The 27064-nt window shown below is 40.1% G+C and overlaps 1 protein-coding gene across 3 annotated transcripts in view; it reads left to right on the top strand.

Annotated features, from left to right (window-relative positions):
- The first annotated feature begins 5599 nt into the window (after positions 1–5599).
- The window catches only part of LOC136676277 (coronin-2B), a 49548-nt gene continuing 28083 nt past the window's right edge, over positions 5600–27064 (top strand). Inside the window, exon 1 of one of the 3 annotated variants that reach the window (XM_066653144.1) lies at positions 5600–5739. In XM_066653144.1, the coding sequence (XP_066509241.1) occupies positions 5725–5739 (15 nt within the window). In that variant the 5' untranslated portion in view covers positions 5600–5724. Of the gene's footprint in view, positions 5740–24627; positions 24703–27064 lie in introns of those variants that run through there. The other 2 variants (XM_066653146.1, XM_066653143.1) reach the window with 2 other exon arrangements.

Raw genomic sequence — 27064 nt, forward strand, 5'->3', positions numbered from 1 at the left:
ACATGACTACAGTTCACCTCAGAAAGAAAGCATCCTGGAAAAACCTTTTTTTTTAATTAGCTATGAGAGAGCTGTAAACCATATTTAAATGTTATTGTTCTTTACAGCTGTAGGTTTTTAATAATTTTTATTGTTATATATATATGTTTTATTGTTATATATATATGTTTATATTTCATAGTAAACCTATATATGATGTTAGACATCCTCATTCATTCTTTATGTGTAACCCTTATCCAGTTCAGGGTCAATGTGGGTCCAAAGCCTACCCGGAATCATTGGGTGCAAGGCGGGAATACACCCTGGAGGGGGCGCCAGTCCTTCACAGGGCAACACACACTCACACGGAGTGTGATTTTGAGTCACCAATCCACCTACTAAACATGTTTTTATTTGGACTGTGGGAAGAAACCGGAGCACCCGGAGAAAACCCACGTGGACATGGGGAGAACACACCAAACTCCTCACAGAGAGTCACCCGGAGCGGGACTCGAACCCACAACCTCCAGGTCCCTGGAGCTGTGTGACTGCGACACTACCTGCTGTGTCGCCTATGTTAGAAATCAACTGCTAGCATAGGTTGGTCATATTGATGTTTTTCATTTTAGGTTATTTAGGTAGGAACTCGCTCTAAAGGAGTCTATTGGACTGGAGGAGAAAAAATCCCTAAATCAGAAGACTGAATGGTCTACCAAGTCTACCTCATCTCAAGACCTGCCTGAATGTGCTGCATGTGTACTCATTTACACAAGTGAACGCTACATAAGAAAGTCAGAGCACATTCTATCAATGCCTGCAAAAGGCCACACTGATCTTACTGTGTATACATGTTTTACCTGGTCTATGCCATTCATTTTGTTTTTTTTGTGAGGTTATAGGAAAATTCTGCAGTACATGGTTTGTACAAGTGGTGTCTGTGGTGATGAAGATCCTGAACCTGAGCTGACAGCTGAACGGTTTATCAGAACGGTTAGTTTGGAATAGTGTTCAATCCTGTATATTAAGCCCTATTCGGACGGGATTAGTTTTACTTGTAGACGTGGGGGTAAAGTAATTATCATCTGATTATCTCAGTAGTAATCTTTCCGTTTCAGGAAAGATTCCTGAGCCTTTTTCCTACAGCTTTCTCGAGAACGGAGGAGCTGAAGGAGGTGTTTAGTGCTTAAATATAAGGTTTAAGTAAAAGCTAAGCGGTTGAACTACGCACCACGTGCAAATTCACAAAACGACTTGTAGGTATGTTTTGTCCACACTAGTAGCCTCCATACGTGTTATGAACGTGTGTCATTACCATTAAACGGTTTATAATATCGGTTATAACTGTGTGAAGTATTAGTAAAGTTTTGTGTCACCTTCATTATCTCTAACCGCTTATCCAGTTCAGGGGCGCCGTGCGTCCAGAGCCTACTTGGAATCATTGGGCGCAAGGCGGGAATACACCCTGGAGGGGGCGCCAGTCCTTCACAAGGCAACACAGACCAAGTATGTCGCTGCAGCCTGTAGGAAGGCGGAGTTGGACATCCAACTCCGCCCACACTGACATGTGCCCTTATAAATTCAAATAAACCATCATACCTTAAAAGCTCCTCAGTCTTTCCCTTCTTGTGTTTACTGGCCTTCCCTTGTACATTAGAACTCACCATTCTAAAATACAGTTGGAATTTAAATGATGTAAGACAATTGAAAATTAGGTTTATCAGCTACATTTACAAACATTACGTTATTTGCAACATACCAATCAAACAAAAACAATTTAAATAACTCAATAAAACGACTTTAACAAGTGGTCTCTCCAAAACGCAAAGCATCACAGTACAATGTACAATGTGTCTGAAGAGAAAGCTGCATGTGTGTGTAAATACTTTTGTTTGAGTAACAGGTGTATATACCTTGCAGGTGACATGCTCCCTAAAAGACACCGGCACCACCACCTACGGAGCTGTGGGATGTCACTCTAACACACAAATGACAAAGTTTAGAATGCCATTTAAAGCCTTACTGGAAAAGTATCCTCAAAAAAGTCATAATTTGAAGTAATCACCTGACTGAAGTCAAAAGGCCAACCAAGGGCCATGTAGAGTGCATACTGAAACATCCCATAGATACAGCTGAGAACATTGAACACTGAAGGGTCAAAAGTGGCCTGAACATGGGCTGGATGCTGAAAAAAATTAAAACAATAAAACATAAAAGGAGATTACAGTTTATCTGTGATATGAATGTTCATTGTAACTACATTTGTAAGCTTTTCTTTAAGTCAAAATTCTTGTTACTTACACGGAGGCAGTATTATAAGGAAGTTTTTTCTGTGTGTAATTAAGTAACTCTGTTACATATTTGGCTAAATCAACCACATACAACACGCATGCCGCAGTTGAATATTCGTGTATTTATCTACGACCCTACTAACGTATTTATAACGTGTTCGTGTATCTAGCAAAACACCGACAACAACGAGCTTTGTAATTATACTTACAAAGTAAATGTTTTTTACTCACCGACATAACGTGCGCTGTTACTTTGTCCGTTAAAAATTTCTGTTTGAGAGTTGTTTCGGCGTGAGCGTGAGCTGTGTTTCGAATTCACGAGGGTAGGGAACGATTTCGGACACTACCTTAAAATAGTGTTTTATATAGTGACTAGAGCACCATTTGGGACACATAAACTCGATAAAGTCGATGAAGGCTGTATGTTTTGGTGGGAGGGCTGATCTCAGAACAGTTGTGACAGTCCAAAAACTCCAGTAGCTCTGCTGTGTCTGACCCACATTGTTTAACGGCAGTGCGTGAATCGAGTAGCCCCTCCCATCGCTGTTATTTTCAAGATGTTTTAACCAGTGCGAATCCACCATAAACATTACTGACGTCTTGGGGGATAAATTAGCTACATTACAGTTCCCCATGTAAAACTAATCCCGTACGAATAGGTCTTTAGAGACTATTTCTATAGGGTGACCAGACGTCCTCTTTCACCCGGACATGTCCTCTTTTTTAGACTTAAAAAATGTCCGGGCGGAATTTCACAAACGTCCGGGATTTTGTTTTTCTAGAGCTTACATAGAACTTCGAGAAGCGTTTCGTTCACAAACTAGTCCCGCCCTCCCCTACTCCGTTTGGTTCGCTTGAGTGAGAAGGGGGCGTGGTGAAGTAGCCTAAAATCTTCTGATTGGACGGTCTGACTGTAGAGCTACCGTTATTGGTCGATAACCTTCTCTGTAAACATTTAATTGGTCAGTCTGCACGTCAGTAGTCCTTGTTTACGTCAGGCAAAGCTCATGTACCCACCCTCATCTCGAGCAGCTATCCCGAAACGTAAATGTAAGTTTTCGGATGAATTAAAAAAGAAATTCCCATGTTTTGTGTAGCAAATAAAGGTGTAAAGGACCTAAGGTCATAGGTTCAGCTAAGCATACAACGGCTGCGAGGAGCGAGACCTGTAGTAAATTCGTCATGAGGTTCCATGATTTGTTCACACATTGTATTTGAATATCTAAACTTAGTGCACACACAAACACACATCTTATGCCCCTTATTTGGCTTCCATGGCAACCACCACGGGAACCAGTTGGCAATATAGATTTTAAAACAGACGGTATGAGCTCAGGACATTAACAGCAAATACAAGTTCAAAACTTACAGTGTTCACAACGGCAGAATTCGATAAAAGACCAATAAACAAACACAACATTAGGTGATAATGAGGTGTTATTGTTTGTTTAAAATATAATAAAAAATATCCCAGTAAAAAGTGACACTGAATGTTAGCCGAAACGAACATAACAGGAGGGTTAAGTTGCAAAATGATAAATCATCTGTAATTCCACAAGAGTCCACTAGAGGGGAGTGTATATTAACAGATCTCTCTCTCACTCTCTCCAGGAGAAAACTCATCTGCCGCATCATGCGCAATGGTAAGCCTGTCTGTATCTTCTGATTTAAAAACATATTTACAGCAATTAAACCATTTCTAGTGCTTATAGTCACAGTCGAAAGCTCCAGGAAATGTACTATTTCCATACAAAAGTGATTTAGTGAAGGCGTTTGAGAAAGCAAACACAGAATGTCGCTTAGAGGCCGAATGTAACGAACAGGCAGTTTATAGCTTATATAAAGGCTTAGGAATTTTGCATGGCCCCACCCCTTAACATCCCGGGGACGGTGGCAGGAACCAGAGTGCCTGAGTAAAATAAAATAAAATAAAATAAGTTAAATAAATATTAAATATAAATTAAACAAGTCCACTTTCATGTTTTCTTCTACGCGTCAGTGTTGTTTGTTTACTGATTTGGGATCTGAGACCTCTCTGTAAAAAGACACCTCCTTTCGGCCAAGGTTAAAGTCATCATTGTTTTATTTCCAAATCATATAGTTACAGGTCTACTTTGTAAGATAAAAAATAAAAAACAAAACCATTTTTCCCTGCACATAGATGTTTATTTTGCACTTTCATGAGTCGTTTGGGTCTGGTGCTTTTCCGTGTTTGATGTAGTTTTCAGGTGAAGGTCACACACATGTAGTACCCTAAAGCAAGAAGACAATACATTATGCATATAACAGTCATTTGTCTTGCAAATGTTAAATGGAATAATAATATCCTGAGAGAGAGAGAGAGAGAGAGAGAGAGATACAGAGAGAGAGAGAGAGAGAGAGAGAGAGAGATGGTGACTCTGGATTAATCTCTCAGCTACAGCTGTGACTCTTCTCTCCTCCACAACCAACACATCAATAACCTTCAACAGAGTGCACACTAATCAGATTGGCAGTACAGTGAGAGAGAGAGAGAGAGAGAGAGATTTCCTCCTGAAATGTTCAAAATATGTAAGAAATAAAAATTTTAATCAGTTTGAGAAACACATTGAGAATTTCAGATCGCTCAGAGAGAGTGTTAAACTGGCCGTGGTGCTGGGAGAGGGTCAGTCAGTGTCCACTGCACACACATACATGCAAGAGTGTGGTAAACTCTGCATTGGACGGTGAGTGAACACACACACACACACACACACACAGATCATTCCTTACTGTTATGTTTGTAAACATATTAAATAGATATTTTTATCACAGAGATTAAAACATCAAATTTATTTTTTTTACTTTTGTACTTACTTTTTTCTTCAGCTTCTAACAGCTTCTTGTGATGTTAAATGCTTAGACAAATCATAATTCTGTCATGCCAATAAAGCAAATCTTGAAATTGAACTCGAGAGAAAGAGTGAGTGTGAGAGAGAGACAGGGAGAGAGACAGGAGGCTGATTAACATTGTGAGGGAGTTAGAACATAGAAAGTGATTGAAAAAGAATAGTGAGGAAGGGAGAGAAAAGTAGGAAAAGAGACAGACTGTGAGAGGAGTAGTTGTGAGAAAAGGGGAGAGAGAAGGCGGTGAGCGATAGAGAGAGCAGGAGGAGGAGTGTAGGGTGTGTTTTTCCTGCATTCAGTAGTAGATAGATCCTCTGCAGGCTGAGGGCTGGGTGTATTAGACTGCATTGCCGTAGTGAGGCAGGGCTGCTGATAGGCTCTTTCTCTTTCTTTCAGCCAGACAGCAGGCAGAGCCCTCCCTCCCTCCCTCCCTCTCTCTCTCTGCATCTACTGCTCACTCTGCTGCTGAAGAGACTGAAGAGCACACACTCACACCCACACACACGCACTGTTACACACACATACACTCCACACGCACACTCTCTCTCTGCATTTCAGGGACAGAAGCTGGTTACTCTTGCCTTCTCTCTGCATGACTGTCACAAAGGTAAGTGTGCTGCAGATGGGTGGGGAGGAGTGTGGGCTCCACTGCAGTAGAGTTATGCTGCTGGGTCTGCTGTTGCATAGATCTGTGTGTGTGTGTGTGTGTGTGAAAGAGAGAGAGAGAGAGTGTTTTGGTGCAGCACTTGAGTTAGCACAGGTGGAGCTGCAGATGCAGTGATGCTAACTCAAGTGTTTCTACAGAATCAACTGTACCCCTGTATGGCGTTAACCATGCTGATTTAACAACTTTGTGTGTGTGTGTGTGTATTTGTGTGTGTACATGTGTGTGCATGTAAAAAAGTTTTCAGCAGCTGAGAAATCATTAAAGCGTTTTTCACTGCAATAAACGCCAATGTTGCTATAAATACAAATAGCAATCATACAGAAACACTGAGTGTATATACAAACCTCTCCATGAGAAAGCCTTGAGTCATTCAGATCATATTTTGGCTAACGAGTCCTTCATTAAAAAATGTGGAATGCTGCTGACAGAGTAAAATCCAGGCAGTGACTGAGGCCATGGAAGAGAAACTGGAACTAAACATCTGTCCCTCTTAGTTCGATTATTTACATTTATTCCAGTGTTACTTGCAATTTCTACAGGCTAATGTAGACTGGGTCAACGCTTCACATGTGAGTGTGCAGTGGGATTGTGTCTCTGTGGCTTTAACACACTGATTACGGCACAAGCTCTTAATCCGCTACTGTCCTGCATACAGTCAGAGCTGTGGGTTTTGGTTTTACTGATAGAACTCTGAGTGACTTTACACGTGTGTGTATACACAGTGTCGCTGTCCAAGTAAAAATATGTATCTCCCAAAAAAAGCCACTTTAGAGGAGAAGGGAAAAACCTTCTTAAGTTTCAATGGAAGTCAATGTAAAAATATTTTATTCCAAGTCATTTTGGAACATTTCTATAGGTGTGGTCATGAAACAGTTTTATCACAGTGTGATGGACAGCTGCTGGGTTCAAATGATGTAGTAAACTAAAAATCCCCCAAAAATGGAGATATATGTTTTACTTTGGACAGCAGGGTTATGTCAAGTTCTCAAGTAGCAGGATGCTCCAGTTTGTGTTTGTGCACTTGTGTGTTTCTGCCATAGCCTGAGCACATATGAAACTGGTTTCATCATCAGAGTATGCGTATGTGTGTGTGTATGTATTTTACCTGTGTGATAAAGCTGAAATGCTGACATAAGCCTCAGCATATATTTCATTAAAGTATCTGAAGGTTGACCTGGTTGACCTCGCCAATATCACTTTTATTATTAACCACATACACTGGTGCAGCAGGTAGTGTCACAGTCATAACGCTCCAGGGACCTGGAAGTTGTGGGTTCAAGTCCCACTCTATGGGGCTGTCTATGAGGAGTTTGGTGTGTTCTCCCTGTGTCTGCGCAGGTTTCCTCCCACAGTCCAAAAATACACGTTGGTAGGTGAATCAGCGACTCAAAAGTGTCCATAGTTATGTGTGTGTGTGTGTGTGTTGGATAAACTGGATAAATACTATGGACATTACTATGGAACTATATATTAAGTGTAATGTGGGTACGGAACCCCCTCGCCCCCCCACCCTCATCATGTGTAGCCCAAGGAGACTCCCCTTTATGTGATGTGGTAAATATAGGCAGCAGCTGGAAATGGCTATGACTAATTAGCATGAACATAGTTTAGATATTTACTAATGATTTAGGTGTGTGAGTGTGTGTCACCCCTCCAAGGTGTGTTCCCGCCTTACGCCCAGTGATTCCGGGTAGGCTCCGGACACACCGCAACCCTGAATTGGACAAGCGCTTACAGACAATGAATGAATAATGATTAAGGTGATTATTACTGAGTTGAACATTGTCTGTGAATGGTTTCTCAATGATAATGCCTGGGATTGGATCAGTGGCTTGTGTAGTAGGTGTTTGTATTTGTGTCATCACATGTTTGCAAGTTATGCACTCATATTCCTGCTGGATATTAATCACAGTGTACATAACTTGGAGCACTGCAGTGGAGTTTGTGTGTGTGCATGCATGTGTGCTGCTCTGCAGTGGATGATGAGAGTAAGGGTGGTGGAGCTAAATGATTGGGCCACTAGAGATCACTATGACCTTGAATTGTGTGTGTGTGTGTGTGTGTGTGCTGACAAGGCTAAAACAGCAGTCAGCACATGCACACAGTGGGAGTCTGTGATTTCATAGTGATGCCTAAATGCTGTCTTAGTGTACATTTGCAGTCAAACACACACACACACACACACACACACACACACACACACACACACACTCCCTACACCTGACTTCACCTGGTTCTCATTAAATTCTTGCTATAAAACAGGATCAGTTCTTTCTTTGTTCAAATAACTGAGCATGAATAGTGATTTTTTTGCCCTTTTGGCCTGATGCCGTGTTACACATTTATAGTTATAGCCTCTCTCTCTCTCTCTCTCTCTCTCTCTCTCTCTCTCTGTGTGTGTGTGTGTGTGTGTGTGTGTGTGTGTGAAAGAGAAGGGGTGACAGGATATCCACTTTGGCTGCAAGGACAGAAATGGTCAGAACCCCAGACAGTTGTCTGTAGAACAGGATGCATCTCTCAGCCTCTCTCAGAACACATTATCACCACTACTCTCAGCTTTCCGTAACAAACAGCAGGCCTTGAGGATCCTCTCTGTTTCTTTACCTCTGGACAAACTGTTGACACAATTATTACATAACAATATTCATAAAGGCAGAGAGAGAGAGAGAGAGAGCACAGTAAGAGAAAGATAGTTAGTGTTTGGAGGACCACAAAAGGCAGATAGGCATTTTTAAAGGGCATTTAAACACTAGTGGCACAAGGTCAGCTTTTCCAGACTTAAGCGTGTACTGACAGCATGAGAAAGCGTCAAAAATATTGACAACCATGCCCAATAAATGCAGTGGTCAGCAGTATACTCTAATAACATGTGTAACACATATGAATTTAAACACAGAATGTCAGCTCTGTTTGTATGTGTGAGGGATGCACAACAATAAGGCTGATATAAATAACATGTCATTAACAGTTACTAGAAATGACCAACAGTTAAAACTGGATTATGTTTTAAAAGTATTTCATACTATAATCGAGGGCAGATTAAAACTCTAAAAATGGGGTCATTTTCACAGTTAATATAAAAGGCTATTCTTTATATAATCTGGTGCATTGAGAGCACATTAGGGATCTTGCCCAAGGACCATCATAGCAGTGGTGTTCCTGCCTCTTCATGAAATGAGGTGGTAGTTAAACCCTGTGCCTTGCCTTTGGCTGAGTTTCACAGAAATGCTCACCAATGTCTGTGTGAAAATAGGGTTAGAATAAGAATACAAATCTTTTCCAAGTTGATTGGCTCTCTGTCATCATTCAGATCAATCTGAGGTGTTGAGTGAAGATTCTGAAGATGATAAGTATCTACTGTGTTTAGCTCTGCCAGAATAATAAGGTACAGTATGAGACAGAGTATATCTGAACTAGTTGGCTGTCAGTGGTGTCTGTGTGTGTGGGAGGGTATGAGTAAATTAATGGAATGTACATAATATCATTAAGATGGAAATAAAATAACAACAGTAAAGGAGACTTAAAGTGTATTTGCTTGTAATCTATACATTTTATAACACTGTATTAATAAATGAACACATAGAAACGGTCAAAAATTAAACTAATTCAGAGTTGCAAGTGTTTTGTTAAGACAGTGAATATCTGTATCCACGGTGTGTGTATGTGATGACCTGTGGTGCACTGACCCCTTGCATTGCCTCCAGCTTTCAGCTGCGCCCCTTCTGATCACTTAATGTGAAATAGGGAGAAAGTTCCAGGATAAAAATATTTTCTCACCAGCTGCACAGAAACATCAGCATTGTTTAACAGTGCCTGGGGCTCAATACAACTGTATAGTCAGTACAACACAAACACAGAGAGAGAGAGAGAGAGAGAGAAAGAGAGAGAGAGGGGAGAGAGAGAGAGTGAGCAAGAGAGAGAGAGAGAGAGACAAAAAGCCATTGACAATACACAGAAATAATATAATCCTACTAACTATGCGCACACAGTGTCTGCAGAAGATGAGCTCAGTCATACCCACTGCTGCCCTGTCGACTGTCGCCTACGGTTACCTTCACTGATCCTCACTTGGCTCGGTGTGTGTGTGTGTGTGCTTGTTTGCATGTGTGGCTCTAGGGACTGACATAATGGGCTACACAACACACACACACACACACACACTACACCTAGAGCTCTTCAGACAGTTAAACTGGTTTATACATAACAGAATTACTATAAGCAGAACAATCTGAATATGTGTTTCAGAAGTATTGATGATAACTCAGTTTCTCAAATTACAGAAAAATAGAAAACAGGACACATGGCACTTTAGCCTCAAATGGATTAACAACATTAGGGGAGAAATCATGTTAATTATCCAATCTATGAATATTATAACATACAATCTAAATATTACATTATTAGATATGTGTTATACACTGTAAAAGTATTTGGACACACTGTAAGCCTTCCCTGCAGTGAGTTTATCAACAGAACACACTGTTCACCACTGATCTCTGGAATCATTACTGGAATGAGAGTGAATGCTCCTTCTCTTTCCTGCTTCCTGCATTCACCAGACAGAGCAAGACAGAATAAAAGACAGTGGTGTGGAGGCTGAAGAATTACATTCATATTAAAAAACATTCATATTCAGTGAGATCACAGAAGACCAGTTAAGTGTGTGTTTGTGTGTTAAAGAGGGAGAGAGAGAGAGAGAGAGAGAACAGTTCCAGAGGGACTGATGGAACAAAAAAGAAAGAAGACCATGTCATTTATTAATATCCTCCTCAGGTTAGTGTGAGACATTGGAAATGAGAAATGCTGACTACTTCCCGTCCAGCAGAGGAGCTATATCCACACAAGCAGCACCTCTTAAAAAGGGTTATGCTGAGTTTCTTGAGGGAAGTGTTTGTAAGTATAAGGTTTTGACTGTGAAATCAAATGTATTCATGTGAATATTATTTAGGTTGGAGATAGAGATAGAAAACCTGAGAGAGAGAGAGAGAGAGGGAGAGGGTTGGGGGATAGTAAAGTGAAGTAAGAGAAGAGGGGATGTGTTTCCTGTTTGTTTCCTGCAGCTGTGCTGCATTGTGTGTGTTGTGTTTTTCTTATCTATCTCTGTCTCTCTCTCTCTCTCTCTCTCACTCTCTCTCTCTCTCTCTCTCTCTTTCTCTCTCTCTCTCTCTTCTCTTTCTTATTCTCTTATTCTTTACAATCAGGAAACTGATTGTAAAAAGTCATATTGTGCTCCTTTTCAGTGATGGATTAAACCCAGTTAGGAATTGGTCATTTCTGCAAAGACTCACAGCTTCAGTTAAATCTTCTCTTGAGCTAGAGTACAGTTATGAATGAGACTCTCTCCTGGAGAAATTGTCAGTTCTTTAACTGTGCTCTGTGGAGATGATCTGCTTCCATAAGGCCACACTGAGCTTTACTTTTTTTCCTCTGTGCGGATTTTAAAGTGAGGGGAGTGCTAGGATCATGATGTATTTCACTCACCGTACACACACAGTGTTTGATGTGCTTCAGTGGAAAGTTACAGCCATCATATAGTGAATACGGAAAATCCTCCCAGCACAAGGACAGGATCATACAAACACACTGGAAATAAAAAAAAAAAAAAAAATATATATATATATATATATATATATATGAGAGAGAGAGAGAGAGAAGCTTCCTTGAATTGAAATGAAATGAGAACTTATTAACAAGCTGCTAGTGTTCTCACAACAATGGGCTGTTATCATTTACCATGTTTATAACGTCAAAATGTCTAGGATTTCTTGAATTAAGAGAATCTGATAATTCAGCAAACATCTAAGGCTGAATTTTGGAGGTGTGGTGAATTATTCCTGCAGATTTCTACGATAAACTGAAAAGCTAGTCTCCTGAAAAGAATAGAATGGTAAAAGAGACAGGTGGCCACATTAACTGCAAAAAATTTATAGAGTGTGTTCTTCTGTAAAATATGCATTTCATGCTGTTTTACAGACAAAAATTAATAAACTGTACTTAGTGGCCAGTAAGGTTGGTCTCTGACTTTTGATAATTGAATCAGTGTGAATCATAAGAATCATAAGAAATGGGTTTCAAACATCTGCTTGGCCTGGTAAAGTCCTTAGAGTCTACATTTACAGTTAATAATGGTTCCATTAGGCTTTACACTGGACTCTATTATTATAACAGGGCAGTAGGAAAACACACATTTGGAGTATTTGGACTGAAACTATGGCATTGGCTCTAAATTAGAATGGCTAGTGTGTGTGTGTGTGTGTGTATGTGTGTGCGTGCACGCACTTGGAGGCTGAGTGGGAGACATCACATGCCAAGTTGAGAGCTCATTTCAGCAGAGTAGAAATTAAACTATTTGTAAAGGTTTAGACCTGTAGTGTGTGTGTGTGCATATACAATTTATGGACAAAAGTGTTGGGACACACCTCCTGATAACTGAATTCAGGTGTTTCATTCCTATTGCTACAGGTGTATATAGTAAAGCACCTAGTCATGCAGTCTGCCCTTCATATGTGAAAGAATGAGTTCTCACTGAGAACTCACTGAGTTTGAGTGTGGTACTGTAATAGGATGCCACCACTGCATCAAGTCATTTTGTGAATTTTCTCTCCTAAATATTCAGCTACCAATTTTGAGTAGCATTACTGAAATGGAATATGTTTTGGAACCACAGCAACTCAGCCACAAAGTGCCAGACCATGAAATGTAATGAGTGGGATCGCAGAGTGCAGAGACACCACGCGTAACACAGTAACACTCTGCTGAATAAACAAATGTAGAGTTCAATAACAACACACAAACTGCACCAGGAGCTTTATGGCATTTATTTCCAAGGCAGAGCAGCTGCATGCAAACATTATACTACCAAGCACAATGCCAAGTGTCGCATAGAGTGGTGTAAAGCCTGCAACCTGGTGCAGCGAAACATGTTCTGTGGAGTGAAAAACCAAGCTTCTCTGTCTGGTATTCAGAAAATGCCAAAAGAATGTAAGCTGCCTTGGTGGAGGGATAATTCTGTGTGGTTGTTTTTAAGGCATTGGTCTATGCCTCTTAGTTCCAGTGAAGGAAAATCTAAATGCTTTAGCACACCAAATTTGTGGGAACAATTTGGGGAAGACCCTTTTCTGTTTCAGTTGGACTGTGCCCCAGTGCATAAAGCAAAGTGCACAAAGATATGGTAGTGAGAGTTTGGTGTTTTAGAACGTGACTGGCCTGATTTCAACCCTATTTAATGTCTTTGGGATGAACATGTCCGGCGATTGCGAGTCATCCAAAATCAGTGTCTGACCTCACAAATAGTTTTTTGGAAAAATTGGCCAAAATTCCCACAGACACAAAGAAAATTGGAAGCTGTTATAGCTGCAAAGAAGAGACCAACTCCATTTTAATACCTATATGGATTTAGAATGGGATGTAATTAAAAACGCCTGTACCTGTAATGCGTTGTCCAAAGACTAGTGTGTTTCTGGATGTATATTTGGAAGTGTGTATATGTATATGTCAGGGGTCAGTAATCAAATGGGTCATCACAAAAGGAAGCATTTCCACCTCCACAGCACAGTCGATGTGTGTGTGAGAGAGAGAGAGAGTGAAAGAGATAGAAAGAGACTGAATGAGTGGGAGAGAGTGATAATCGGGTCAGTCATTAAACTTCTCTCGTTATTGCCACATTAACATACACTATACTGTAGGTTATTATTCATTAGAGTACATGGCACTGACATAGGCCTCTCATGACAAGTGACACAAGCCTTCACACATCCATAAATCTTTCTTCCATCGGCAGTTTCTGGGGAGAAATAGATTTAAGCAGGTTTTAGAAGAACTGGTCCTTTTTGGAATATGCCGTTATATATGATAATGAAGGATCTGACTTTTAAGGTTCTCTGTCAACTCTCTGTCAACTTATGTGTAGACCCTCTGTGGCTAAGACTAGGCATAAACTATGTAAAAAAAAAACCATGCCAAAACAGTTTTTGGAACAATGTCTCTTCTTTAGGAAGCCAGGGAATTTTTGCTTGGAGCCATGTCATGCTTTTAACGAGCCATTTATAGTTAAGTTTTATTGGAAGTGTTATCACTGTAGTTTAAGTTTATCCTTTGATGACCGTAGTGATGATGTCAGGTTTTGTTTTAAATTTAGGTAATGTACAGAGTGTTGTCTTGTATGAAAATACTGAAATGGTCATCTGAATTCCCCTCATTCCCCATGGAAACCCAGCTGGGATTTTTTTGGATTCAAATCCACAAAGCCACAAAGAGCTCTGTATTTCACAAAAGATCTCTCCAAATCAAAGTTCATTAAAATGCGCTGCACTGATGGCTACATAAACGCAGATAGAAAGACTGTCTTTATTCACACATGGGGAGTATTGTGTCGTATGCATTTGTAAAAACCATTAATGCCAGACGACTATGGGTTCAAATCACAGGCTATAAATAAAGGTATGAATATATATATATACCAGTTCTCAGCTCCAGAGTCATTTTCATCCAATTCTCATAACGTTATGTTAAATAATAAATGAATCTGGAGAATAGGAGCACATAGCTTTTGTCTACCTCTCAGGAAGAATGTCTTTTCTCTCTCCCAGCTCTTGGAATTCTAAACACATTTATCTATTGCAGATGGGTTCTGAAATCTTAAGAAAGAGGGAAAGCAAAACTTGCCAAAATGTATTCACTGTTTAATACAAAATCGGTGTTCGTATGTAGATTTTTTAGAGATATTAGGGCTGTGAAGGAAGTTAGAATCTGACAGCTTCTCTGTGTAGATTTGTAATGAATCTGGGTGGTATTCCAATATTTCTAGGGAAGATAGGGTCTGTGATATTTGTGTGTGTGTGTGTGTGTGTGTGTGTGTGTGTGAGAGAGAGAGAGAGAGAGAGAGAGAGAGAGACAGAGAGTGAGAGTGTAAGAGAGAGCAGTGAGGGTTCACATTCCTCCTCAGCATTCTCTGGCTCTTGGCGCTGTTTTTGAAGCATTCTGCACCTAGTCTCAGCGCCAAGCCATTTATTTTCTCAGAGAATGTATTGGTGAGAAAGAGGAAAAAGAGAAAGAAGAATGTGCGTGTCTGTGGTGGGGGCTTAAGTGTTTGTGAGAGAGTTTAAGTGAGAGAGACAGCAAAAGCAATTGCATTCTCTGGTATTTGTAAACCTGGGAACGCCTACTATTTTAGGGTAAATATCAGCTTTGATCTTTTACTACTTTTTACTCTTTGTTATAGATGGGTATTCTATTTGCTCAGTGCCCAGCAGTGAGTTGCCCTGTGTTACACTAGCTGCAGAGGTTAATTTCATAAGAAAAATGTTACTTATTCTTATTTACAGTTTAGTAATCATGAGGTCTCAGGTCCAGTTTTACAGATAAAGAATATATTATAGAGGAAATTTGTCAATGTGTTTGATGCATTTTTTTTTTATTAAACAGCAGGAGGAAAGTTGAATCATTTAGAATCACATCGATACTGAATACATTTACATTTAAGGCATTTAGCTGATGCTCTTTTCTAGAGAGAAATACTATTCTAATCATGTTACAAAGGTGGGAAACTTTTGGTTAGGAAGTTGTAGTACTAGTAGCCTACTTATTATTTGCTGTGCTTACACAGGGAATTGAATCCTGATCTACTTTGGTTTGTAAGAAAAAATATAACATTTTATCAATAATTTTGTCCTGATTTGTAAACAGGTAATTTTCTATTGTTGATAATTCATTCATTCATTATCTGTAACCCTTATCCAATTCAGGGTCGCGGTGGGTCCAGAGCCTACATGGAATCTTTGGGCGCAAGGCGGGAATACACCCTGGAGGGGGCGCCAGTCCTTCACAGGGCGACACAGACACACACACACATACTCACACCTACGGACACTTTTGAGTCACCAATCCACCTACCAATGTGTGTTTTTGGACTGTGGGAGGAAACCGGAGCACCCAGAGGAAACCCACGCAGACATGGGGAGAACACACCACACTCCTCACAGACAGTCACCCGGAGCGGGAATCGAACCCACAACCTCCAGTGACTGCGACACTACCTGCTGCACTTCTGTTTGCTAGTTAACAGAAAAATGTCTGCTTATGAATATATAGTATTATTGTTGTTATTATTGTGTACCTTATTGCTGATAATTCTTATGTATTTAGAGAACTATCTTTAATGAACAAAAGCTTTATCTTCAAATGAAATATGGACAAAATACTACCTCTAATATTATAGTTACAGTAAGTGGACGATCAGTACATCACAATAATCTCTCTCCTAGCATGTTTTGTTTTGTATTATAAGTTTTGAACACTATCAGAGAGACGGCATGCCCAAATAATGAACCCAATATAGAAGAGAAGTGGAATGACCATTTTTAACAATGATATCTGATTTCAAAGAGTCTTTGCATTGCCACATGTATCACAATAATGATGAACAAACCATAGTGTACAGTACTGATAGAAAAATGGTGTAGTGTTTGGCTGACTACAGAAATTGCTGCAGCAAAGGCCAGGGTTTGTTTTCAAACCCCACAGGGTTTTCCCCTGAGAACAGAACAGGCCATCATAAGGTCTAAAGATGAGCACTGAAAGAGTGAGTGAGCGAGAGTGAGAAAGACAGCGTGAGAGAGAAAGAAAGAGAGAGAGGAAGAGAGAGAGAGAGAGAGAGAGATGTTATGAGAGAGTATGTTAAAAAAGAGGAGAGACAAAGTAAAAGGCAATGAGGCAAGGAAAAAGAAACAGAAATGGGGAAAAAAAACAAATAGAGAGGAGGGTATTTAAATAGGCAGACAAAGAGGAGGCAGAAAGAATAAAAGTGAGGCAGAGAAAACTGCCATTGGGAAAGTGATTTAAAGAAAACCATCCTCCTTTTTCCATAGAACAAGGAAACAATCCATTTTTATTTTTGCATCTTAAATCCCTGAGAATCTCTCTCGCTCACTCTCTCTCTCTCTTTCTCGCTCTCTCTTGCTTTCTCTCTCGCTCTCTCTCTCTCTCTTTCTCTCTCTCTCTCTCACTCTTTCTCTCGCTCACGCTCTCTTGCTTTCTCTCTCTCGCTCTCTCTCTCTCTCGCTCTCTCTCGCTCTCTTTCTCTCTCTCTCTCTCTGGCGCAGTACAGGTAACAGTAATCCATCTGACAGCAGTCTGGGGCTGCAGCTGGAGAAGGTGCTGAATGGTCAGTGTGAAGTGAAAGAGAGGAAGTGTGAGATAGGAGGAGAAAGGGAGGAGGGTTTAAACGGGAGAGAGAGCAACAGAAAGAGTGGGGGTGTTTTGATGGCTTAAGCAAGTGCTGTCGCTCACAAAACTCACTCCATCATTCAGACATGGAATCTGCGACCTCAGTGAGAAAAACAATCTGTCAACTTAAAGCAGTTGTTCCCAGGAAAAAATCTAAATGATGTATAAACTACAGTACAGAGAACCATGTAATCCCCTCAAACTTAACGTGCCAGATGTGAATATCCATCCCTGGTGCACAGTTACTGACCTTTATATACTCTGCCCACACATACTGCTATTTCATAAGTGTTTACTTTGTTTAGTGTTTACATAAATTGCAAACTGCTAACTGTGATAGTGAACTGTACTTTGTCCTTGAAGCTAATCCAAATTGATGTAGCTAAGCTTGAATGTCAGTATTACTATTAGAGCTTTGAGATTGGAGTTTGAATTTGATCATCCATTGCATGGCAAGGACATTGTGGCTGAGAGACATGTTTGCTATTATTCTGCAAGTGGTCAGTTGCTGCAGGGCACAGATTAATGCATCATTAAAACTAACCAGACAGGCAGAGGCAACGGCTGTCTCCTGACAATGGATGTTTGGAAGACAAAATCTGAGATGTGGTCATATGATGAAATCGCTTTTGCAGCAGGGAACAGCTCAATTAAAAATTCGTCACCCCAGAGACTGAAGCAAAAGAGGGTTAGGTCACATGGAAGCTAATGAAAGTAGGACACATAGAAGACCACACCCCAAAGCTGCTTGGGGGTTCGAAAGATGTTTTGCGAGATGATTTACATATAAACGACAGTAAATTATGTAGTATATAAATATAGAGTACAGAGTAGGCTGCTGGATATAATGTACAACATGATGCAGTGTATAATTTGTAAAGTATACACTACAGTATGCTGCAGTATCTAATAGTATCAGTATAATGCAGTTTCTTCTATGTTATACCATATATTTTTGGAACAATATATACTGCAAAAATTATACAACATGATGCAGAGTATATGTTTAGTATTCATTAGTATGCAATAGTATGCTGTAGTATAGGATACATAAATTATATAGTATATAATGTGCTGCAAGGGCGGCACGGTGGTGCAGCAGGGGCCTGGAGGTTGTGGGTTCGATTCCTGCTCCGGGTGACTGTCTGTGTGTTCTCCCTGTGTCTGTGTGGGTTTCCTCTGGGTGCTCCAGTTTCCTCCCACAGTCCAAAAACACACATTGGTAGGTGGATTGGTGACTTAAAAGTGTCCGTAGGTGTGAGTGTGTGAGTGAATGTGTGACTGTGTGTGTTGCCCTGTGAAGGACTGGCGCCCCCTCCAGGGTGTATTCCCGCCTTGCACCCAATGATTCCAGGTAGGTTCTGGATAAGCGCTTACAGATAATGAATGAATGAATGTCCTGCAAAATATTGTATAAATACAAAAAGTATGCACAATATGCTGAGCTATATAATATAACATATGGTACAATATAGTGTTAACCTACTGCAGTATAGTGTAATAATAATACAGTATATATAACATATTGAATTATATAGTATATAAATGCTACAAAAAATTCCTACTTTAAACGGCATGATGAACACTTTGACAAAATCAAAACATTAAAGTTATAATTTAAAAAATTATTTTTTTTTTGTAATTTCCCTGGGGCATCAAGCTAAATTCATAAGGGGTTTGTTAAAATAGATCAGACTAAGAATATGCTAACCTTTGAGCTTTTACCTTTACCCTTGGGGAAAAGCTGGGATTAAAATAAGCGGCAGTGGTCACATATGGTGGCGAACACATCTGTGTCCTTGGCTGAGGCAGTAAAACTCTTCGTCTAAGTTGATAACACACAGATAGCTGCAGTGCTGCACTACAGCAATGCTGAGTAAAGTGGGCATTCAGCAAACTCCTCTCAGTTGTGTAGACCCTGTGGTTTCGAAGCTACAGCAATGTCAGCGAATACACGACACGACTCTCCAGCTCGAGGAAAATCAATTAACTCCTCTCCCCTTCTTCCACCACCAAGTAAACACAACCATATGGAGCTTGAAGCCTCTGTATACCAATAAAACAAAGTGTCTCAGTCTAGGAGCTGTAGGTGTCGGCTGTTTAAAGGCCATGTGTGACCCACCCTACATTTAACTTGACGTTTATTAGACTTTTTGGGCTGTGCGCTCATACAGGCGTGTGCACTTTAAAATGCTGGCTGTCAGCTAATGCCTGCTACTGAAATGCTTAAAAGAGAATTCCACTGATTTTCAAAGTTTCTGCATAATTCAGGAGAATGGTGTGGAATTGTACATAATGAAACTAGCCAGATTTCTTTAGAATGTTGGTGAGAGGAGCCAGTAGACCTGTCTGTAGCTTACAACAGAACCATTTTGACTTATCTTCAACTTATCTTGAATTAAACAGGCTATTTTGTCTCTGTGCCTTAAAGACTAATATATTTAAATTAGCTCTGTTGTTATTGGCTCTGTTGTGCCTCGATCAAATTTCCCAGCTGCAATGGATTTTTAATCACAATAGATTGGGGTACAGACTACTACTCCCAATTCCCTGCTTCCATATCCCAACAGTCTAATCATTATGCCTTGTCCCATAACATCTGACCCGGATGTGGTACTGCCTGACACTAACCTGAGCCAGGTTGTAAGTGCACCTAGCTGAAGCTATTCTAAGCAGTAAGTGCTGTGCTGGCAGTAATGCTGAAATAGAACACTGCTAGCACTGGGAAAAAGAGCAGATTAACTGAGCAGGGAGACAGGCTAATATGACATTGAAGGAAGTTCTGTCACTGTGAAAAGGCATGGCGCTCATGTGCAATTATTATGGGATTCCATAACTGTCTCCTCTGCAATGTATTCAGAGATCACACCACAGTACTTATGTACAGGGTGGGCCATTTATATGGATACACCTTAATAAAATGGGAATGGTTGGTGATATTAAATTCCTGTTTGTGGCATATTAGTATATGGGAGGGAGGAAACTTTTAAAGATAGGTGGTGACCATGGTAGCCATTTTGAAGTCAGCCATTTTGGATCCAACTTTTGTTTTTTCAATGGGAAGAGGGTCATGTGACACATCAAACCTCTTGGGAATTTCACAAGAAAAACAATGATGTTGGTTTTAACGTAAGTTTATTCTTTCATGACTCATTTACAAGTTTCTGACCACTTATAAAATGTGTTCAAAGTGCTGTCCATTGTGTTGGATTGTCAATGCAACCCTCTTCTCCCACTCTTCACACACTGACAGCAACACCGCTGGAGAAATGCTAGCACAGGCTTCCAGTATCCGTAGTTTCAGGTGCTGCACATCTTGATGGTATGGTGTGGTATATGGGGTACAAAGATAGTGGGGCCATTCTTCACCAATGGAAACCTCAAGGCCACTGGATATGCGAAATTGCTACATGATGATGTGTTTTCCTCTTTATGCACTGAAGCTGGCACATTCCCTGAGTTTTTTCTGCAAGAAGGTGCACCACCACATCATGGGTGTCAGGTCCAAGCATTCCTAGATGAAGTTTCCTGGAAAGTGGATTGGTCGTCATAGGCCAGTTGAATGGCCCCCAAGGTCTCCCGATCTGACCCCCTTAGACTTTTATCTTTGGGGTCATCTGAAGGCAATTGTCTATGCTGTGAAGATACGAGATGTGCAGCACCTGAAACTACAGATACTGGAAGCCTGTGCTAGCATTTCTCCAGCGGTGTTGCTGTCAGTGTATGAAGAGTGGGAGAAGAGGGTTGCATTGACAATCCAACACAATGGACAGCACTTTGAACACATTTTATAAGTGGTCAGAAAGAGTCATGAAAGAATAAAGTCACGTTAAAACCAAGCACACCATTGTTTTTTCTTGTGAAATTCCCAAAAAGTTTGATGTGCCACATAACCCTCTTTCCATTGAAAAAAATGGAAATGTTGGATCCAAAATGTCTTCAAAATGGCCGCCATGGTCACCACCCATTTTGAAAATTTTCCCACCTCCCATATACTAATGTGCCACAAACAGGAAGTTAATATCACCAACCATTCCCATTTTATTAAAGTGTATCCATATAAATGGCCCACCCTGTATATCTATTTATGTGTTTGGTTTGTGTGTGTGTGTGTATGTTCCTATTCATAAAATTGATTTGAGAATCCAAAAAAGGGTATTTTTGGCTTGGGTTAGAAATCTTGTCTTTGGATCCTGGGCAGACGAACTATGATGAGTTTATGTGCATCCTGAGGAAATGAGAGTATGTTTTTTTGTAAAAATCTAACTACTGACCATTTCAAGATGCTAACTAACGTTGACTCCTCTTTGTTGGTGTAATTGTTAGATTACAGGTAAGGTATGTGTAAACAAATCATTTAAACCACATTGACCTTGCATGATAGAGAAAGTTGTGTTTTGAAGAACAGATGTGGTCTCTGTGTTGACGGCCCAGGGCAGATGGTGTGTATTTGGGCTAGCAGAAGCCCTGAAGCCCCGCTGAATCTCTCCTGTATGAAGAACCAGCATGTTCACCGGACTGAGAGCCAAAAATGGCAGGCACAGATCTGTCCTGTCTGCACAGCACACGCAAAAGCTGGGCTTTAATCCAGGTTGGAAGGACGTTATTGTAGAATTATGAGTTATAGTCGCATAAGAGTGAAAATGCTATAACAAAAATGGATAGTTGTGAGATGGTGCTCATCTTATTATAATAATCACTAGATTCTGCCAGAGATATTGCTAGGTTTTTACTGTGATATTCCAGTTGGCTGCTAGGACACTGCTAGGGGTTTGTTATGGCATCTCCAGTAGTTGCTAGATTGTTGCTAGTCTATGCCCTTTTCTTGAGTCTGAGGTGTAGAGCGTCTAAAAGGCACCACAGCACAAATTGAGTATCCTGACATCCTAGAGCTGCTGGTTTACAGTACTTTGCTTTAGCAAACCCACATTCATAAATTTATATTCCTTCCTTAACAGCTTAACTATTACATAAATTAGCAAACTTTCATAAGTCACTTCATACAGAGAATTACAGCGGTCAGTGGAAAGTTCTTCAGTGAATAAGAAATGACAGGTTGTTAGTCTTCATGAAGCTTTATGCAGTTAAGTTTTTCAGCTTGGTATGGAAGTAATTCAGTAAAGTGCATCGGCAGATGTTGTGGAGCTCTTGCTCTAATGAAGAAAATACAAAGAGCCCTGGCAGGACACTGGGAGTCTTTTCTTATTAAACACAAAGAAATATACTTAACCTTAACATGTTCAGAAAGACACAGTAAGAGATGGTGCATCTAAGATAAAATGTTTTCCTGTAACAGCCCCTTCTGAAAATGCACTCTGAGTGTGTGTATGTGTGCATGTGTGTGTGTTCAGGCACTGAGCCACCACTGACTTTCCTCTTGAGCTGTTGCCCAGATGGCACTTATTCCTATTGGAACATGTCTTTTTTGTTGTATGGGGGGCACATTTGGCACTGGGTCATCTCTTACCGCGTTAAGCTGTCAGGATTACTATAACTAATATAAAAAACATCTAAAACACCTGATCACAAAAGACCTGCACACTTTTAAATAATTATGTGTCACTATGACATTGACTGTGTTTAAAAACAATTATAAGATATAAAGAAATCATAATTTACTCATGCAGAATGAACAAAATATCAGCTTATCCTGGGATGATTTAATGATCTTGCTTTTTAACAGGATATTACAAGATTAAAAAAATACATTAAATCTAATGAGCAATAGTATGACCTGCATAATGATACATTTGTTGATTCAGTTTTTCATTATGTAAACACTTCATCTTGGTCAGCATCACTGTGGGTCCAGAACTAATGGCAGAAATATGGAACATACTTAGAACAGGGTGCTAGCTCTTCACAGAGCATCGCAAACTCACTCAGCCACTCACAAATGAGGACACATTTGCAACTAACATGTTTTTGGATTATGGGAATAAACCTAATCATCCATAGGAAACACAGGTAGACATGGTGTAGACAAACTCCTAACTGTGTAATCTTGTGGGTTTGATTCCTCCTCCGGGTGACTGTCTGTGAGGAGATGGTGTGTTCTCCCTGTGTCTGTGTGGGTTTCCTCTGGGTGCTCCGCTTTCCTCCCACAGTCCAAAAACACATGTTGGTAGGTTGATTGGCGACTCAAAAAGTGACCGTAGGTGTGAATGTGTGTATGTGTTGCCCTGTGAAGGACTGGCGCCCCCTCCAGGGTGTATTCCCGCCTTGCGCCCAATGATTCCAGGTAGGCTCTGGACCCACTGTGACCCTGAATTGGATAAGGGTTACAGATAATGGATGGATGGATGTTACATGCTTGTTTTATTTACATTTGAATAAGATTTTTGCCACTATTCTGTAAAGTTCTTACAATGCACGATAGATCATTTAATATGATGAAGTGTTGAATTTGAAATGAAAAAATGTAATTTACTAAAGCTCCGTAACGATTTCTGATGTTGGCCGTGTGAGGCAGGAGCTGAGTCACAGCCTGATGGTGTCTGTCTCCATGGTGCCCGTACTTCCTGCCACTTTCTTCCTGACTCTTACTTCCACTTCGTCTCTCTGTCCTACCTCTTCATCCACTACACTTACCCTTCTCTCTCTCTCTCTCTCTCTCTCTCACACACACACACACACACACACACACACACACACATGCTATAATCCCCATTACTCCGTTACCCAGCTCATCACACAAACACACACGGATCACTAATGACTAAAGCTGGACACTCTATCAAAACAACAGGGGCACACCACACGGGCACACCAACACACACACACACACACACACATACACACAACACACACATGCTCTGTGCTCTCAGAGGTGCAGTCTCTCTCAATCAATATCATCAACATGTTGGAAGCGCTTACAAGAAGAGAGAGCAGATCACTCCAGGACAAATATAATTAACCAAAGCTCCTTCCATATGAATGTCTGTTTATCTCAGACCGTTTCTTGTTGTTTGGGGGCTAGGAAATGGGTGCAACACATATCAAAAGTGCACATATTCAGAGAAACACCTAAAATGTATTATATGTACCTCTAAGGGGTCAGGTACTCACCCTGTCAAACATTTAGTTGTAGATCTTTAGGAATCTATGGAACGAATAATGAAATTTCCACAGTTGAATTTTGTTTGGTTCAAGTAGATATCCAAAGGTGAATGTTGTTGAAATTACACTTTAAATTTGGGCTTAATACACAATTAATATGATAAAGGAGGCTATTTAACAGTACTTTGTTCTTTGGACCATTCAGAGTCCATCTCAGTTCATATTTACAAAGTGCTGTTTGACTACCAGCATATTAAAGGACATCAGTATAAAGGGAAAAATGAAAATATTTACTAGAAACATGCTGATTTGGAGGGTGTGTCTGGCTGTCAGTTATCAAAGAGAGACAGACACATGGAAGATAAAGGGTTTGTGAACAGGAGGGAGTGTTCTGTATGTCTTGATATAGAGGATCTTTTCTAGCTCACTGACTACTTTAAGGAAAAAGTTTGTCTGTTCTTGACTAGCAGAGTCCATGCTTTTCTGCCTCATTTTTGCTTCATTTCATCGTCTAAATCTTTTGATAACTCCACTGAGGACACCCCTATTCCCAATTTCAGTTTCGCTGCCAGTTTTTCATTGTCTTCTGAGATGATTGAGGGATTTGGCCGGTTTTCACATGTGAGTTGACACGTTGTTCCATTCTGAAATTTAGAACAGTGATCATGTCCTAATCTCCTTTGTCATTCAAACAGTGGTGACTTTGAATTCAAATGTGTATCAGTGAAACTTTTTGGAAATTTCTGAGAGCTCTCTTTCTGTGTCTTTTTCCTCTCTCTATGTCTTTCTCCATCACTCCACCTGTTCGTCTCTCTCGCTTTCTGTTTGTCTCTCTGTAATTGAGAGATAATTCCGTTTGCACTGATTGTTCCCTAAAAATAGATATTTCACAGATCTTATTTTGTGTTGCACTTATGAGTTCATTAGCACACAGTTTATTTGTAGTACTTGTTTATGAAGGACAGACTTATTTAACTTAAAACCATTTTCAAATCAGATTTGTTACATTTGGAGGAGGTTTAGAGGGGGATGGTAGTTTTGGTAGTTTGCTGGAAACTGATGTGTTCCATTAATATAAGGGGAGTGAAAACTATGAGAACTACAAACCTACTACCACTGCTATTGTTATTATAATAATAATTATTTATTATTGTGTGATGTAATGGATTGAAATCTAATCAAGTATTAGTTTCTGTGCAGCTGCTGTTTATAGGATCTTTAAAGTTGGTCAGAAGCTGTCCTTTTTATTACGTATATAGTTTTCACCTTACAGCGCATAAAGTTTGCAATGACATGGTGACATGATGTTTCATGACATTAATATAAACATATCCTACTTCTTCCACCCTTAGTTATCCATGTGCTGTATCCCTATCCTCCACTTCTCCAATATAGTAAAGTACATTTGTCAATTTTACAGTTGTGTGTTAAAGTCAATAAATCAATGCAAATTCTTCAGTACAGGCTACTAATCCTCGCTCTGTTTACTACTTTCTACAGTATCCAATAAACTGTGCTGCCAGCAGTGGAGAACAGTGGTCTTAGTGATAATATAATGACCTTCTTTTGGGTTTTCAGAACTACTAACACATACATGCTGTGCAAGTGATTATTCTCTCTCACATATGGAGGTACAATGTTATTGGACTAGAGTAAACGAGTGATTCAGGCAGTATGCTGTTTAATAGTGTGTCAGTGGTGATGCATTCCAGTTTGTTCTCATATCTATATGAAGTAATATAAAACAAGTGACAATGAATATAATACAAATGACACGTTCTGAAAGCAGTAAATACCAACCTCTGTCCTTAGTTTTCAAACAGCATATATATTTAACCCTGATCACACACTAAGCTCATAAACTCACAAAAACAAAAATATCCCAGTGTAATAGACTCCATTCCTGTTGTCCCTGCAGCACTTTACATCAAAACCAGAAAGCAAGGGAGGAATTTACATGGGTTTTGGTCCACTTTTTCGAAGTCATGCTAATCCAGAGTCACTCATTTGAGATTCACTAATCTGTATCATTGTGACTGTGCTCCTTAGGGGACTGTAACTACAACACAATACAGGCTCATATAAAAGAGAACTTCTTTGAAGGATCAAAAAGCAGAGTTTATTATAAGCTGAGTAAATGGCATGACATTGTTTTGGTGTTGCCTGATTCTTGGAAAAACTTGATTTTTTTCCCTTATGTTATTCTTTATTTGCCTTTTAATTTTAGTCCATTTCTATGTGTTATATGACATCCATGGAAAAGAAAACAGACAGCTTTTTGTTTTGTTTCCATATACGGATCCCATGGAATATGAAGACATTCACTTAAGAGCTGGAAAAGTTTAATGTTTTAATTCTGGGACATAAAACCACATAGACATGATAAATGGACTTAAAGTAGAAAAGAAAAAAATGCACATAAATTGTAGACACATTGCATGGGATACTTTTGTTGTGTTTTTCAGATTTCTTTGGCTAGTGAAGAAGCGTAGTTCTCTAGGTCAGTTTTGTGGTCGATGTTAGAAGGCCTGGGGCTAAGATTTAAAGATTTGCAGTATCGATGTGCTTTACAATCCCCCAAAGTCCATCGCTGTTTGCCTCCCCCAGCTTAAAGTTGGATATTTTGGCCCAGCTCTGTATGGAGGGGCTCGCTGGTGTTAGCTGGCTCTCTCCCAGCTGTATCTGAGCTTGTGAGAGTAGCTCCAGGCCACAGCTGGATCAAAAGCTGCCAAAACAGCCAGCAGGATCTCCGGTTCAATGTTAGTTATCTCCTACTGAGAGAGAATGGCACAGCCATAGCCCAGAGGAACTCAAAGGGAGAATGGCTAAGGCTCCAAAGTCCTTACAATGCCATGAACACTGGCGCTGCAAGGGGTCTGTGGGCAGAAGCACAACAGGCTAATGGCAGCCTCACATGGGCCTTTCAATCACTTTGTGTCCACCATTCTAAAAACAAATACATCTTCTTCCTCTTGTGGATGCT

The sequence above is a fragment of the Hoplias malabaricus genome, chromosome X2, assembly GCF_029633855.1.
Source record: "Hoplias malabaricus isolate fHopMal1 chromosome X2, fHopMal1.hap1, whole genome shotgun sequence".
In the NCBI taxonomy this organism is placed as follows: domain Eukaryota; kingdom Metazoa; phylum Chordata; class Actinopteri; order Characiformes; family Erythrinidae; genus Hoplias; species Hoplias malabaricus.